This window comes from Trachurus japonicus, chromosome 3 (assembly GCF_045865225.1).
Source record: "Trachurus japonicus isolate A0001 chromosome 3, Traja_1.0".
In the NCBI taxonomy this organism is placed as follows: domain Eukaryota; kingdom Metazoa; phylum Chordata; class Actinopteri; order Carangiformes; family Carangidae; genus Trachurus; species Trachurus japonicus.
The window spans coordinates 12,487,084-12,504,211 of record NC_140909.1 but is presented as its reverse complement, the minus strand read 5'-3'; the positions used below and the strand labels follow the sequence as shown (position 1 = coordinate 12,504,211).

General features: G+C 39.4%; 2 protein-coding genes across 3 annotated transcripts; both read right to left on the bottom strand.

Annotated features, from left to right (window-relative positions):
- Positions 1 to 585: 585 nt before the first annotated feature.
- drc4 (dynein regulatory complex subunit 4) lies at positions 586 to 4,902 on the bottom strand. The gene is made up of 11 exons (XM_085762463.1): positions 4,844 to 4,902; positions 4,557 to 4,652; positions 3,870 to 4,067; positions 2,951 to 3,151; positions 2,804 to 2,858; positions 2,505 to 2,707; positions 1,805 to 1,960; positions 1,616 to 1,696; positions 1,240 to 1,449; positions 1,045 to 1,110; positions 586 to 938 (listed from the first exon to the last, which is right to left on the bottom strand). Exons 1-11 carry the CDS (start codon positions 4,844 to 4,846, stop codon positions 858 to 860), a joined length of 1,350 nt encoding a protein of 449 aa, XP_085618589.1. The 5' UTR covers positions 4,847 to 4,902; the 3' UTR covers positions 586 to 857.
- A 572-nt stretch (positions 4,903 to 5,474) lies between these two features.
- On the bottom strand, positions 5,475 to 10,123 carry LOC146989680 (transcription factor E2F4-like). 2 transcript variants are annotated; one of them, XM_085762440.1, is made up of 10 exons: positions 9,897 to 10,123; positions 9,329 to 9,489; positions 8,398 to 8,507; positions 8,132 to 8,287; positions 7,803 to 7,846; positions 7,078 to 7,142; positions 6,648 to 6,963; positions 6,002 to 6,049; positions 5,870 to 5,914; positions 5,475 to 5,783 (listed from the first exon to the last, which is right to left on the bottom strand). In XM_085762440.1, the coding sequence occupies exons 2-10, from the start codon at positions 9,485 to 9,487 to the stop codon at positions 5,734 to 5,736; spliced, it is 993 nt and encodes a 330-aa protein (XP_085618566.1). In that variant the 5' UTR covers positions 9,488 to 9,489; positions 9,897 to 10,123; the 3' UTR covers positions 5,475 to 5,733. The 2 variants fall into 2 exon arrangements, with proteins under 2 accessions (XP_085618566.1, XP_085618576.1); XM_085762450.1 differs by having other exon boundaries at positions 9,329 to 9,492; positions 9,897 to 10,115.
- Positions 10,124 to 17,128: the final 7,005 nt, after the last annotated feature.

Sequence of the window (17,128 nt, the reverse complement as noted above, 5' to 3'; positions counted from 1 at the left end):
ACATAAAAAAGTTTAACATTATGAAGAATTACATTTTATAGCATATTAAAAAAGATGTCATACAATTTAAAATCTGTGAAAACTTTGCAGGAAAAGAATAACTAACTTTTTTTTTTTTAAACAAACTAACACAATACAAACTAGCTGAAAGTAATGTTTGTGGCGAAATAATTAAAGGGACTACGAGGAGTTTTGGAAAGCGAAGTGTTTTCACACTACATTTCCCATGAGCCTTCGTGCACACGGTGAAATTCTTGGACCGGCGCAAGACGGACGAAAGCGAAAACATTTGCCAAGAATGTTTTCATTAATCAAGAATGAAAGTCGGAAGTTCGAAGACGATCAGATACCATCGTAGTTCCGACCATAAACGGCGATCTGGCTGCGTTATACCCATGACCCGCCGGGCAGCGTCCGGGAAACCGAAACTAGGAAATGCTGGGCGAGTCAACCACTAAATAATAATATCAAAATAACTATAAAGACAAAACAATATATTTATTGAAAATGGACACATTAACTTAAGTGTGGGTAACGTAGATTCATCCACATTAATATGAGATTCTTTTATAACCAAAAGCAAACTCCTCGGGGGATCTTTAAACTAAATGGGTATAAATAGAGGCCATTTCATGCAATTAACATTATCTAAATGTAACTCTATCTCCCAGTTTCACAATGATCTTTGGTCTTATTGCTGAACATCGAGATTTAAATCAAAGGAAAATATTACAAACACGTCATATCCTAATGAGACATAATGTAAAGAAATTGAGACTTGCTGTATTTGATTTAATGCCTCTCATTTTAGGGTAAAGCCAAGATGAAAGTCCCAGACTTTCCCCAGTGAGGCTGCTCTAAAAGGAACAAGGTTCCTCCACTGGGACACCCAAAGCCCTTTGCTTTGCCTCGAAGCTCAGCAGCAGATCCTTCTGCACCTGTTGGACACAAAATCAATTCACACAAATATGAATATAACTACATAAATAGTAGTAATGTAGTTTAAATGTCATAGTCAATCAAATGCAGAATTGAACTACTCACCTTGGAGATCTGAGCTTTCTTATACTGTAAGTTCTTGATGGATTTATTGTAAGAGTCGAGATTTTCCTGCAAGTTGAAAAGTGTTTCTTTCAGGTACAAACAGACAACTTGGGAACACGCATAAAATAAATGGCATCAGCAAACAAGAATACAAATGACTGTAGAGGAGAACAAAAGGAGGACACGTGGCAGTACCTCAATTTTTTTTGTGACCCCGCTAAGGGCAATTTGGTCCAAGTTAGAGGCAGACAGCACCGAGTGGAGCTGAGCCTGCGTCTTCTCCAAGCTGTCGGTCAGGGCCTTCAGCTCCCTCTCCATCTGTGTGACCTGCAGATCTGCTTTATGCTGCACCTTCTCAATAGTCTGAGAGTACGTCTTGTACTGCTCCTCGTTTTCCAGCTGAAGCTGTGTGACAGACACACATGCAAACAGAAAAATAAAAATCAGCTAATTATGCACAGGTACACAAAACATTGGGCTAACATACAATGCATATATGAATCAAGATACCAAGGGCAACAATTGGTGATAAAAGCTTCACTTAGAATAAAGTTTAATTTGTAACTTTTACCTTGTTGAACTTCTCCTCCAGGTCCTTGTGTCGCAATTTTAGTTCATTCAACTCCTTTTTCTTTATCCTTTCATTGGTGTCCTGTCATAAAAGTGTCACAAATCAATCGTATATCCAACATGTAAGTTACTGAACTGGCAGCAACAAATATGAATGAAAGAAGTTGTAATTGACAGACACAAACACTACCTTTTTCATTCCATAGTATTTTGTTTTTCTCTCTTTTTCAGCAATTTCCTCCTTAACTTTCAAGAGACACTCAGCGAGATCTTTGTTATCACGCAAAAGACGGGCCATGTCCTCCTGGTTCTTCTTCCGTCTCAGCTCCAGTTCTTTAATTTGTGCCTGAGAGAAGCAAATAAAACACAAAATTATTTATTGTCAAGAATGTTAATCACATCACACCTTCTAAAATTTGAAAACATTTCAAAAGTTTGTGTTTGGATCATATTTTGTATTATTATTGTTTCCCTGCTTTTATTAGTGCATTCTGTCAATGTTTTAAATATTATGGTTATTATGTCTTATTTCAATTAATCTTAATATTGTATCTGTTTAGCACTTTACCTGCCCAGGGACTACAGGCGGAAATTAGCAATTGTTGCTATAACCTGGCTCAAAGCATCTCTTCTTGTTTTACAAGATTAATGTTTTTTTTGTGTATTGTCCCTGTTTTAAATAAATAAATTCAATCAATCAATCAATCAGTCAAGAAAAGCCATTTATAGCAATCATCTTGGGATCCGGTGAGAATAAATGGCCTTTTTTTTCACTATTTTATGGACCAAACAATTTATCAATAACTCAACTCCTCTATAATGAAAATAACCATAAACTAAAATGTATTTGTGTTTATTGTGACAAGGATGCCGAATGTGTGGACTTATACCTTGAGTGATTTGCTTGTATCCAGATCGTGTTTCATGAGATTAACAAACTCTTTAGCATCTGTGAAAGTTTTGTTGTGGTCCGCTATGAGACCGGCGATGTGGCGGTTCCAGTGATCCTCTCTTTCACAGGTCTCCTTTTTCCTTATGTTGTCCAGCTCTTTTTGCTGCACTTTCATCTTTTCCTTATACTCAGATTCGACTTCTATTCAAATCACAACACAATAATACAACTGACAGTTTGCTTTCGGCAGCACATGGGGGTTAAATTCAACTCAAAATGCAATAATAAGTTATTTACCGGAGATTCGTTTCTCCCAGCTGTCCTTTGTTTTAGTCATTTCCTCGTCATGTTTCTGTTGACATAACAACCAAGGCTTACTTATTGACATGCATCAAGGTCAACAGAAACTCTGAATTTGCAGGTCTTTGGCTGCGCTCTACAAACCATTTCAAGCTCCTTGAAGATCTTGTGATCGTCGAGCCTCTGCATGTCGACCATGATGGCCTCCATCTCCTGATGAAGCCCAGCCTCTAGTTGTTCTTGTTCGTTCTGCAGCACCTCAGTGGACACTGAACCTTCTGCTTTCAACTCAGAGATCGTGTTCTGGTGTTCACACAGGAGGTGCTTCATCTTCTGCTTATACACCTAGTGTGGGGGAGGGGGGGGGGGGGGTAGCCAAAAGTAAAATTAATTCAGCCAGTAAATCAACCAATCTTTCATTGCCTGTTATCTTTTTCTTTCTTTCTTTAATGTGCCAAAATACAGTATGTGTCTTCATTTCCATGGAGGCAGGATGATTTTGCATTTTTATTTTTTATTTTATCCTGAGCTTGCCTACCTCTCATAGCAATAATATTAATAGGCTCTTTTTATGTGGGTGACATTATATTTGTGACATTATCTGTAGAGATTTAACAGCAAAAGAGGTGGAGATTTGTTCTCGCTTCAGGGAGAAACCTGTCATCCTTACACTTATACAAGCAGAGACTTATACAAGCAGGGGGGGAAAGGCCGAAAACTATCTTGCTATTTCTTGGGTCGATTATATGTATGAAAAACCAGTGGTGTTTCATCACACCTGTATTTACAGTATGTACTGTGAAGTTTACCTTACAAGATAAATATTATAATGTTTCTCACTTCTTTGTAAGAGCCTGTGATGACATGACTCACCACACAAATGTCACATCACATAAACAGAAGTGGTATAAATTGCTGGATTTGAGTACGATTTACAGTCCTATGAATGACTTATGGCCTGGGGTCCTAGTACTGTAGTTGGCAAATCCCATTCAATCATTGTGTGAAGTATCTATTGACCACTGTGCAGCCACAGTATGTATGCATGTTGTGTTAATCCTACCTTGATCTCTACTTGATGACGCTCTTCATCCTCCTCGATGTCCCTCTCTAGGTTTTGAAGTTCAGCCTTGACTTCCTGTAGCTGTCTGTCTGTGACCTCCCAAAAGGTGTGGATATTATCCCTCTCCTTCTGGAAATAGTTTCTCTCCTCTCTCTCTCTATCCAGCTCCTCTCGAAGGCGCACAATGTGCTCTTCAAGCTGAAAATAAAGGGATATAGTGTATATATATAAATTCGGTTCCGGACTATCTCAGCCAGACAATGTTCATGTCCAGTAGCTTTTAATTAACAGCCTAATGCTGGAGTTTATTGCCTCATTTTTTAACCCAAAGGGCCACTCAGCCAGTGGAAACATTATATAATGGTTTCTGTAGCTCTGGAGGTAAATCTGTGAAATTAATACTGATGGGGCTGTATATCTGTGTATGAGCTTTTCCTATCTGTGTACAGATTTCCTTTTACCAAAAAACTTGCATTATAAACAGGTTGGCTGGAGCTTAACAGGGACAAGGAATGAACATGCATTCAGTGCTTTGAGAGCTTGACTCATCTCACACTAGAAACCCAAAATCAGGATGTCTTTCAGCTCCACAGATTCTGATTATTGATTGACCTGACTCTTGTGTAGTATTTCACTGTTCCACGTGTGGTTAAACATGCACTTTAAATACACATCATATTTCCTGACCTGCTCCTTGGACATCTCATCCTTGGTGAGGCCATCTATCAGAGTGGGCGTCCTCACCTTTGCAGGCTTTTTACCTGTGCCTTTGTTTTTAGGAGGCTGAACGAGGAGTCGGCAGAGGAAGATGAACGGGTTAAAAACAAAACTACTGCCCATATAATATCCATGAATTCATGAATTAGCTTCAGGGTTAACTGCTGGGGAGCTAACTCTAGCTCTTTACTGTCATTAGCCCGCTGATGAAGCAAACATTGACCGTGACACATTCATGTAAACGACGCTTTGCTCACCATCGTACGAACAGTCAGAAGAGTGTTCTCCAGCGTCTCGAACGCTCGCGCAGCAGCCAATTGTTGTCCGTTTGGAATGCAAACACGCGTCGCCATGGCAACGTGTGGGTTAACAACGAACGTGTTGGGTAGCAACCATTGTTAACTTGACATCTACTAACTAGACTACACGTTCCTCACATATACCACGTTTACATGATGTTTTTAAAGCGGAATTAACTTTAATTCAGAATTAAATGATTTTAATTCGGAATTAACCCTCTCATGTAAACGGGGCAATAGTATTGTAATGTCACTGTTGAAATAAGAGGACGTGTGTTTATTAATGTTTAGACAGCTGTTAAAAAAGAAAGAAAGTTTGTTTTTAAAAAGTCATTGTAGCTGTGTCAAATTATAATCCTTGAATTTTATCCTTGGTGATTTGTGCTTTTATATAGCAGCCAGGGTGGGAGATATGTGGCTGTGCTAAAATCATTGACCCCCCAAAAAATAAAAGTCACTTTTTAGTATGTTTTGAGTTACATAGACAGATAACGGAGGTATAGTATGTAGCCTACATAATAATCAAGTTGGATTTTTTTAATAGCCAGACTAAAAATGTGTATTTTAGTTACTATACATGGGTGAACACTCCTACATAATATAAATGTCACTTAAAGTTATTTAGACTGAATATTAACCTTCCTCTGTGTGTAAAAAGTGGAAAACCTTTGAATGAAGTAGACACAATATTTAAAATCATTAGTTTATTATTTGTTATAATGAAACATCTGTTTAAAATCAGATTTGTATGTACATTTTCAGAGGGGAATCGTTACCAGGAGCTCATGGTCAGACATTGAGCATTGGGATGAGGTCACTGCACCTTCGCCCTCATCCCGATTGCAGGCCTACTCTTGTCCAGATGGTTGCGATGATAGACGGAAGAGTGGTGATAAAACTGATGAGCAAGGGTATGCATGTGATTAATATAAATATACTGCAAACAACAACATAATATGAAGTCAGAAAACAAAGTGAACTTACCTTCAGCAGTCATAAGCTTTGTGATTAGATTTGCCTTTGTTATTTCTGCAAAAATCAGAGGATAAATAATTAAATTTTAGCATCCAGTAGAATTAAATGACAGAAAATGATACATCAATAACAAGGTACCACCTTTGGTGGGGTCTAGTAGTTCCTTCAGCCCCTTTGATAAATCTTGCCCTAAAAAACAACATCAAAAAATTAATTAATTTAATGTAAATTAAATTAATGTAAAGGCCCTCAACACCGACAGACACATGCATGAGCTATTATGACATTATTTTATGAGCACACATATGTGTATAAAAGGAAAATTCACAAGACACCACATAACTTCTGACCACTGTGATATATAATCGATAAACTAATTTCATCAGCGAGTGAAGGAAGAACATGACATTTGTGTCTCAGATAGGGAGCTCTGGTTATGCTATATTGTATGTTCTGCCAGAAGCTGTTGCTATATGTGCTCATCTTATTTTCTTAACCTACATGCATCTACATAATGGCCATATCTTCATGTTTATTTATCTTTGCTCAGCTTTGAAGTCCTTAGTTTTGCTGTATGCCCATGTGCATCTCCCTGGACATTATGTAATGTATGTAAGAACAGAGAAATGGGAGTCTAATTGCCTGTCTGCATAAAAACACTCGACAAATAAAGTTCAAACTCATAATCTGATGTAGACTTTGGATCTATATGGATTTCAAGCTAAAAATGGATTGTTAGGTTTCTCTTTTCCCTATCAACAGAAACTGCACAAAATAAAATACTCACACTGAGGAAGACAAGCTCTTTTGGGCTGAGCGTGTATTAATGATGACGAATGAGGAGGCTGCATGTCCTCCATCAGAGTCTGCCTTGATTTAGTGCAATGTCCAGTGTGAGCTGAAGCCAGATAAGGTGCAGTACTGTTTTCAGTCACATCTGAAGGGGACATGGCCAACTTAGCGTTTCGCAAAATTTCTTCAGGTGGCGGGACCGGTAGTACAACAGGAACAGAGCTGGGAGAGCTTTTGTTAAGCAGAACGACGTCTATTGGTCCACAGAAGCTTTTCAGATGGATCTGATACTTGGCCGGGCTGTTCCGAACCTAAAAAAAAAAAAAGAAGATGTACACACACAGGAAATCATCCCATCTGAATTTTAAAGGCAGCAGCAAAGGGGAAAACAGAACAGTATGTTCCAGTGATGCAGCAGGACTTACAGCTTTGGGAATGGGAACATCTAACTGTGTGCCAGATGGTGCTCGTACTGCCAAGAGTGTGTGGTCTGAAAAGACACGAGACAAAAACTGAAAAGTCAAAAGACAAATGAATGATGCCTATATCAGTTTTAAAACAAACTACTGTGTGTTGTTGTGTGATGCAAACACTGATGATGATGATGATTTCATACAGATGTGTGATATTTACGACTCTGAATCTCTGACTCTAATGGTTCAGCTGTTTCACAAGTTGGTCTACACTGATTCTCTCTCCTATAGGAACATCAATAAAAAGCAGCAGACAGACAGGAGGAAATGTGCCAAGGAGATTTTGAGGAGGTTTCCTCTGTGTAATTAAAATGTAACCACAATAAAAAGCAGAGCACCCAAAAGGGGTATGTGTTTGGATATTATGTTGGTTATCTGATTGCTGTGAAAGGGACCAGCTCCCATTTAGGATTGGAAATTGTGATATGAAGTGTTTTGCTTTTCTAAACATTTTTCTATGTTGTCAAGCTTGTTTTATTGTGTGTTTTATTTGATCTATCCTCTGTGAGATGTGGGGGTTTGAGTTCTATGTATGTATACTTCGTAACCTGTTGATCAAATATGAAAAAATATAATAATAATAATAATAAAAAAGGATGAAGTGTCACTCAAAAAAGAAAAAAAGAAAAAGCAGAGCTCTGTCTATAGAACAACAGGAGAATGAATATATACATTACCACTAAAGCAGTTGCAGAGATCTTCATGATTCACATAGGTCAGAGTTGATCTGAGTTAAGGTTCAACTTCAAATAGTGATCTATATGAGCTACTTACTGCATGACACAGACATTAATAATAAAAGGCATTCCTTAAAGTTAGAAATAAACTTGATTACAGCTGTAAACAATATAATACCATATTTAAGCCATAAAAGGAATAACCCACATCTAAATCTGATTTAACAACACGTTTTCACTAAAGATTTTACAGCCAAAAGCAGGAAAAGTCATTTCTGAAGTAGAAAAGAATAAATTATCAAATTAAAAGGGCATCATAAAAAGGATATTTGCTGCAGTCTTCTCTTGTGTTCCTGATGCTCTGCTCGACCCAGAACTTCTGCTGGTCCAACATGTATTCCTGCTGCTCCAAGTCCGCCAGCTCAAACTTTAACTGTGTCACTCTGCTGGTGAACTCTGCTGCACCGTCTTCTGGCATGGCACCTCTTGTTTAGGAAAAAGCATATGGATTATACTGTGATATGTACTGTGACATATTTCTCACTACACTCTTGAAACACACAAATGCAGCAGGGTTTAAAACAAACAAACTTACGTCCACTTTACAATTCTCTTGGATATTTTCATGATGAGACCAACGCCTTCCAGCACATTCGTGATGTCGTAGATTCGCCTTTTCTGTCCAACAGCCAGGATGTTGACAGCCTGAAAAACAACAATAAAACACAACACTTTATCCAACTAATGCCTACTACTTATTCTCGTCCTATAACATGTTTTGTTTCTCAAATGGGCTCACGGTCTATGATCTTGGAGTCTCAAGGAATTACTTACAGTGATTATCAAAAGGCAAAGCCAAGTCAAAGCACTTGTGGTTGCTTAACACAAAACATTACTTATGTAATGTAATTTTTGAGATTTTACTGAAATATAACATGAAATATAACATGACGTAAAAACCTGACGACTTCAGTTTCTAAAACAGAAACAAAATCTTTGTTAAATTTAATTCATCAGTCGAATTGTCATTAGTTTCATTAGTTTAATTTATTAAAGGATAGCCCCTTGAGATGTAGCATCTCATTTTCAAGGGGGTCCTTAATTTGTTCTCATTAGTCATTTGTCAACATAATAATATCTCAATTTAGTGCAAAAATCTTCATGCAGCTCAAAACTAACATTCATCGAAAAATGTCTTATCAAACTAAATGCCTGAAGAGATAAAATAAAGAAATCTGTGACGTTCAGGAAACTGTAACCAAACAATGTTTGGCATTTATCCTTGAAAAATAACTATGCAAATAAATGTAAATAAAAGCATCAATGACTCATTCACTTTCTGTCAATCAAAAACCTACTCCTCACTGCAGCTCTAATGACTTTACAAGAACTTTCATCCAGTTGTTATGTAGGTGTTTGCTCTCAATACAGGTGAAGATCCAGACTATCTTCTTATCTGTTATATCAGAGGATGATATAATGAAAAGAAACCTGAGTAAGTGTTTGAGGGGTCACAGTTTACTCACTTCTTTGAGGTCCAGCATCCCTCCTTCAGCTTCCTGTAGTAGCTTGACAAACCTGGTGGCCAGCAGGTTCAGGCTCCTCAGACTCCTCTGGTATTTGGGATGCTGGTCAGTCGTGACAGCGTCTTCCTCTGGACCCAGCAGGACATCTTCGTGGTCCATTGCTGCTGGACAAGAAAGGAAAACAAATGAACTCCTCCCTGCTGCGTGTTTGAATAAACTGCGTCGGCCGGAAAGAGTTAGCCTACTAGTGTTGACACAAAATATTCTCAGTTTCGTTGCCTTTACAGTTTTATGAGGATATAAACAGGGCTCGTGTAAAAAAAAATTAGTATCTCTTGGCCTCCACCTTCACCAATCGTTATCGCTCAGTTGGGTTTATTTTGAAAAGCTCCAACCGGAAACACAAACATCGTGTGTAACTTTTTTCGTTTTTAAACTACTGTTAATATCTAGTGTTTTGTTTGCTTATCTCATTGTCTAAAAAAGAGTCCCGACACGAGCACACAGTTAAGTAGTTTACATGGTTTGAACGACGAACGTGAAAATTACAACAATCAATAGTTTTTACCTCGTTAGTTGTCGTGAATAATCGACGAGCCGCTGCTGAGGACGTTACGCCACCGCTACAAGTCCTCACGACATTTACCGACAAGATTTCAACTTGCGATACGAGTTTTTGCGGACAGCTCAGCCTACTTTCAACCTAATAACAACTTGAACACGGTGTTTTCAGCCCTGTACCAGCTCTGCTGATACTCCACTGTTGTGGAGTTTCGCGCGTTATTTTTTTCCGGTAGGCGTGTGTACCTGATTTCACAATAAAAGTCCCAACGAGCAACTGATTCCTTTTAAATCATCTCCCACTAAAATAATGTATTATGAAAACGATTTTTTTTTACGTGTGTTATTCTTGTATTTTCATTATTGTATCTAGATTATCGACTATACCCACAAATAATCTGATATTTATCAAATCTTGCATTTTACAGTAGCATCTTCCTCAGGAAACACTGCAGAAGCTGAGGAAGCTGCCTCCTGTGCTCATTTGGTCAGCAAGAGGTCAAACCCAGCAAAGGCCAAGATTATAAGGATCCAAGGATGATCCTTTGTAGACACAAGATTTTAGGATGATAGGAGGCCTATACAGCAAATTTAATTCTTTCTGTGCTGAGCTTTGTTTGTGACTTTGGGCTTTTTAAACAAGATAAGGGTATTTATTCTATTTAATTAGTATTTCTTTGTTTCTTTCTTCTTTTTTTAGCTTGCTTTGTTGTGCATTTTTGTTAGCAGTAGTGATTTATTGAAATGTCATAGACCTCTTACACTGGGGACATTTTGACATGTTTCAGTTTCAGGGTCCTTTCATTGTTCCTGCTGGTTCTGTGGCTACTGTGTCACTCACCAAATGTAGGCTACTATACGGTGAAATGAAAAGTTTGGGCACTAAGTCAGAGGCATGTACCCCACACACCTTGGTAAAAAATAAATAAATAGTGGGATAATAAGATTTCGCAACTTTCTCTCACTTCTAGATCCTAGATTATTTTTTGCACAGCATGTTTAAGATCCACCTACAGATTTTCAATGATGTGATATCAAGGGACTGTGAGGGCTGTTGCACATTCTTCAGGTAGGTGGATGTTTAGGTGTGCTTTGGATCACTGTCCTGTTGTAGGAGCCAGATTCCTTTTCATTTAACTTTCTTGACTGGAGGATATTTTTATCCAGAATCTGCTGATATTTAGTGGAATCAATTCTCCATTTCATCCGTGCAACATTTTCTGAGTCACATGGCTGCCACTCAAACCCAAAGCAGAATATTTCCACCCACATGCTTAAGAGTTGGCAAAGTGTTTTTTTTCCATGCTTCTTCCTTGTTCTCTCTATATACGTATATTTAGTTTCCAAAACGACTGGGTTAACCAGACGCTGCTTTGCTTCAAATGTGTTGAAGATTAAAAGTTTCGTCTGTAGAATTTTGTGTAGACTTTGTGTATTAACGATACACCATCACTCAGATCCTCCTTGTGGGGTCGTTGCAGTCTGACTGTTGTCCTTGTCTTGAGTTTCACTGGTCCCTCATAAAGGCCTCTCAAACTTTACATGTCATTTTTCAGATTGTGAAATAAAAATAACTGTTTGTTAACATTTTTGAAGACTTGCAGGTTTTTAAAGGTAAGTTTGTTGCATTGTATCTATGTTCACTTCAAACTTCAACAAAATATGCGGCAGTTTTTGTTTTCCACCAATTCAATAGTTTGTGAATACAACGTTGTATAATGCCAAAACTGGTATTAATGTAAACACATTTGCAGCAAGTACACTCTGTACTCTGCTGCAAATGTGTTTACATTAATACCAGTTTTGGGCGGTGACAATAACAGTTTCCAACATATCAGACTTGCATCAGTTTGTTTTTTATAAACTTGAAAAGGATTTGAACAGTCAAATGTACAGAGAACATCAGAAAGTTGCTCCATATAATGTCATATAAATAATACTCAATATATTATGCATAATACTGTATATAGGGATATGAGCAGTATTACCAATATTTAAAAAAAAAAGGTAAATAAATAAATAAAATGACGTGGGGATAAGAAGAAAAGGAAACAGAATAGACATGCATTATTATTATTTACCCTATTTATTTGTTTTACTTTAGTATTGCAAACAAATGAATATGCAGACACCGATTGAAGAGATGAAAACTTGATTTAAAAAAAAATACATAGCCAGTAAAGCACAAGGGCATGAAATAAAATAAACAAACATCAAATAATTTAATTTTTTAATTTAACCTTTATTTAACCAGATAAAAGCCCATTGAGATCAGGATCTCTTTCGCAAGGGTGACCTGGCCAAAAATGGTCAGCAGCACGCGGTACAGCAGCAATACATGTCAACACAGAAATGCAAAGAATAACAATTAGAAAATATACAGAGTTTTACAACTTCAGATACAACAATTGGAACAACAAAATAAATAATTTAAGATTTGAAGCACAGGCACTGCTGGGTGAATTTCTGCTGCCTATCTTTCAAAATAGAGCGAAAGGCTCCAAGTGGGATTAGTTTAGCGAGTTTCAGCTCTTTCTGTAAAGTGTTCCATGCCGAAGGGGCGGCGGAGCTGAATGCTCTTTTCCCAAATTCAGTCCTTACCCGGGGAACAGATAAAACAAGGGTTGAACAAGAGCGCAAAACATAACTACTGCTTGTTTCTTGCAGTAATATGCACAAATACGAAGGCATCAAGCCTAAAAGAGCCTTATAAATTAAGGTCAACCAATGTACATATCTGCGTGCACTAAGGGGGGGCAGATTTGATTTTGAGTACAGCTCACAATGATGGGTGAGACGACTACACCCTGTGACAAATCTCAATGCCGTATGAAAAACAGTGTCTAGAGGCTGGAGACATTTAGATGACACGTTCAAATAAAGTACATCACCGTAGTCAAGAATAGGCAAGAAGGTTGTTGTCACTAATTTTCTTCTAACCTTGAGGGAGAAACAGGTTCTATTTCTGAACAAAAACCCAAGTTTCACCCTAAGATTAGTGACCAGCTTGTTTAAGTGGGCTTTAAATGAGAGCTCCTGGTCTAAGGTAAAGCCCAGATACTTATAGTTCAAGACCCGCTCTATAGGTTTTCCTTTGTTTGTTAAGATATTTGTAATATTCTGTGGTAGCACCTTTGCAAGAGAGAACACCATGATCTTTGTTTTATCTGTGTTTAAAACCAATTTAAGATAATCTAAACGCGACTGGATGACACTAAAAGCAACTTGCAAATACTCAAGTGCCTGAGTGAGAGAGGTTGAACAGCAATAAACAATGGTATCGTCTGCATACAAATGATACATTGAATTTGACAAGTTATTACACAGATTATTGATATAAATTGAGAACAAAATGGGTCCCAACACAGAACCTTGGGGCACCCCTTTGGTGATGTCCAAAAAAGAGGAGGTAGATCCAGCTACCTGAACACATTGTGTTCTATTAGATAAGTAGTTGGAAAACCAGGCAGCTGCATGCTTTGATAAACCAATGTGATGTAGAGTTTGTATCAGCAGGTTGTGGTCTACTGTATCGAATGCTTTGGATAAATCGATAAACAGAGCAACACAGTATTTTTTGCTGTCCATTGCCTCAATCAAATCATTTAAAACCTTCAGCGTAGCTGTAGTAGTGCTGTGCCGTTTTCTAAAACCAGACTGGAGAGGAGATAAAATATTATTTGATTCTAAAAAATCTTTTAGTTGGTCACTGATAATCCTCTCAAACAATTTAGCTAAAATACACAATTTAGAAATTGGTCTATAATTGTTGACATTTGTGGGTTCACCCCCTTTTAACAGGGGGGTAACAAAGGCCGACTTCCAGATTTTGGGGATATTTTTGCTGATAAGACTCAGGTTAAGAATATGCGAGAGGGGCTCAGCAATAAAATCTGCGGCCAGTTTTAGAAAAAACGGCTCTACTTGATCAGGTCCTGCTGTTTTACTTGTATCCAGTCTCTTTAGCGCATTAAGTACTTCAGAGACAGCTACAGACCTAAATTCAAATGGGCAAGTGATGGGATCACTCAAAGGTGTGATAACACTGGCCAGCCCAGCGTTCGTCAGATCAGGATTTAGCGACTCAAACAAGGATCCAGCAGAAATAAAATGATCATTAAAGCAATTTAGTATAGCCGACTTATCAGACAAAGTACCTGATTGAGTGATTAAAGAGCTCGGCAAGTTATTGGTTGTCACATGATTTAAAGAAGATTTTATGACTTGCCAAAACTTTTTTGGATCATTGATATTTTTTATGGATTCATTTAAGTAGAAGTTAGATTTTGCACTCTTAATAAGGGAGGTGCATTTGTTTCTGAGTTGGCGAAAGCTAAGCCAATCTGCCTCTGCCTTTGATTTCCGGGCCCTGGCCCAGGCAGTGTCCCTCTCTTTGAGGAGATCCCCAATCTCGGAGGAAAACCAAGGATTATTTCGGCCCTTCACCCTGAATTTTCGAAAAGGAGCATGTTTGTTGACTATACGTTGAAATTCATCATAAAAATATTCGAGAGCCAACTCTACATCGTCAAACAAAGCAACTCTACTCCACTCAACGGTTGCTAGATCATGCATAAATGCTGAGTGGCAAAAGTTTTTAACATCTCTTTTGCAAATAACATTGGGCTTTGGTTTTGGAAGCTTGGAGTTTCTTATAGTAGCAATGGTGCAATGATCACTCAGATCGTTGGCGAAAACACCTACGTCCGTGTACTTATGAGGAGCATTTGTTAGGATAAGGTCAAGTAGGGAAGATTTTGATGGATTTTTAACGTTGGGTCGAGTTGATGAATTTATCAATTGAGTTAGATTAAGTGAATCACACACAGTTTTAAGGTTATCAGATGAGGCAGTCAACCAATCAAGATTTAAATCACCGACTAGAAGAAGCTCTTTGGAACTAAACCCAGACAAATAAGAAGCAAGGGAGGCAAGAGCTTCTTGAGAGGCAGAGGGAGGTCGATAACAACCTATAATTGTTAGAGATTGACCATGAGAGAAATCAAGCTTCAGAGCAAGGAGTTCAAATTGTTTAACAATGGAAAGTGAGGATAACAAGGTAACATGAAATCTACTTTTAATATATATAGCCACTCCTCCACCTTTTCGAGGGCGATCACACCGGAAGATATTATACCCATTGATAGCAATGTCCTTGTCGGAAACTGATTTATTTAACCAAGTTTCTGATAAAATAAGGATGTCTGCATTTGTTGACTCTACCCAGATTTTGACAGCATCAAGTTTTGGGAGCAGACTCCTGATGTTTAAATGAATTAATCCTAGGCCTGATCTCCCTCTGAATACCTCAGGAGTGCTAACGTTATTTAACACAGGACCTGGATTGGGCTGTACATTACCAGATAGCAAGAGTAAAAGCAAAATAAAAATTCTTCGTTTCATATTATGAGATGATCCATTAACAGTAGTATTTGGCATTGTGATGTCAAGTTCAATCTCAGTAGAAGTAAAACATCTCTTTAAAACAAGAATACACCATGACCGAAGATGCGTAAATCTATCTACGACTGCCCTACAAGAAAACATCAGGAATCCCACAGATAAATCGGTAGTTTGTAAGGACCAGGTGCTTGTTATAGTATTTGGTAGAGACAGGGGTTTGTGGGGGACCTGGCTGGGTACACCACCGCTATTGTGGATAACTGGTCCTGGAAAAAGCAAAACAACCAGGGATAGTGCAATTGATAAAATCATTGTTCAAGTATTTCATCGGTTGCCTAGGTCAGCTTCAAAATCAATAGATAAAAAAAGGAAATAAAAATAAAAATAAAAATAATTGAGATATAGAGTCAACCTGGAGGAGCAGGCTCCTGGAATCTGGCTGCCACAGGGCCTGATGGCTAGTTCCCGGATGCTAGCTGTTGCAGGGCTGGTAGCTAGCTCCTGGGTGCAGCTGTTGCAGGGCTGATGGCTAGCTCCTGGATGCTAGCTGTTTCAGGGGTGGTAGCTAGCTCCTGGATGCTAGCTACTACAGGCTGGTGGCTAGCTCCTGGATGCTAGCTGCTTCAGGGCTGGTAGCTAGCTCCTGGATGCTAGCTGTTGCAGGGCTGGTGGCTAGCTCCTGGATGCTAGCTGTTGCAGGGCTGGTGGCTAGCTCCTGGGTGCCAGCTGTTGCAGGGCTGATGGCTAGCTCCTGGATGCTAGCTGTTGCAGGGTGGTAGCTAGCTCCTGGATGCTAGCTACTGCAAGGCTGGTGGCTAGCTCCTGGATGCTAGCTGCTTCAGGGCTGGTAGCTAGCTCCTGGATGCTAGCTGTTGCAGGGCTGGTGGCTAGCTCCTGGATGCTAGCTGTTGCAGGGCTGGTGGCTAGCTCCTGGATGCTAGCTGTTGCAGGGCTGGTGGCTAGCTCCTGGGTGCCAGCTGTTGCAGGGCTGATGGCTAGCTCCTGGATGCTAGCTGTTGCAGGGTGGTAGCTAGCTCCTGGATGCTAGCTACTGCAAGGCTGGTGGCTAGCTCCTGGATGCTAGCTGCTTCAGGGCTGGTAGCTAGCTCCTGGATGCTAGCTACTGCAAGGCTGGTGGCTAGCTCCTGGATGCTAGCTGTTGCAGGGCTGGTGGCTAGCTCCTGAATGCTAGCTGCTTCAGGGCTGGTGTCTAGCCCCTGAATGCTAGCTACTGCAAGGCTGGTGTCTAGCTCCTGGAAGCTAGCTGCCACAGGGCCTGATGGTTAGCTCCTGGTTGGTGGTTAATGCAGGACTGGTGCTTAGCTCCTAGCTCCTGTGTACTAGCTGCTTGATGGCAACCAGGCTGGAGGAGTTAGAGGAGGAGGAGGCCTCAGGCTGCGGGACAGGGTGGATGTAAAGTCCAGCTGTAACTCAGCAATCTTTTCAGGCCCCACTCTCAGAGGTGCTCCCTGTGCTGCAATATTGCAGTTCTAGGCTACAAGGTTAGCCACACTGCTACAGCTCCCGGTGGCCTACCTCAGAAGGCCAAAACTCAGTCAATCCGTCTTTGGATCAGAATGGAGTGGGCTAGCTCAATTTCCAAGCAGTTATATGAACAACACACAGACCTTCAGGAGTTGATGCGGTCAGCAATTCCAGAAAGGCTTCCATGAAAGTGTTTTACGATACTAGAAGTCTGACAAAACAACAGTAACACACGACAAAAGTGCTGCCATCATGCTGCTGCCCTCATGCTGCTGCCATCTTGGATTTGTATCCTACAATTTTTATCCAATGAGGAGAGAGAACGGCATGAAGGGCTGCAGATAAACAGAT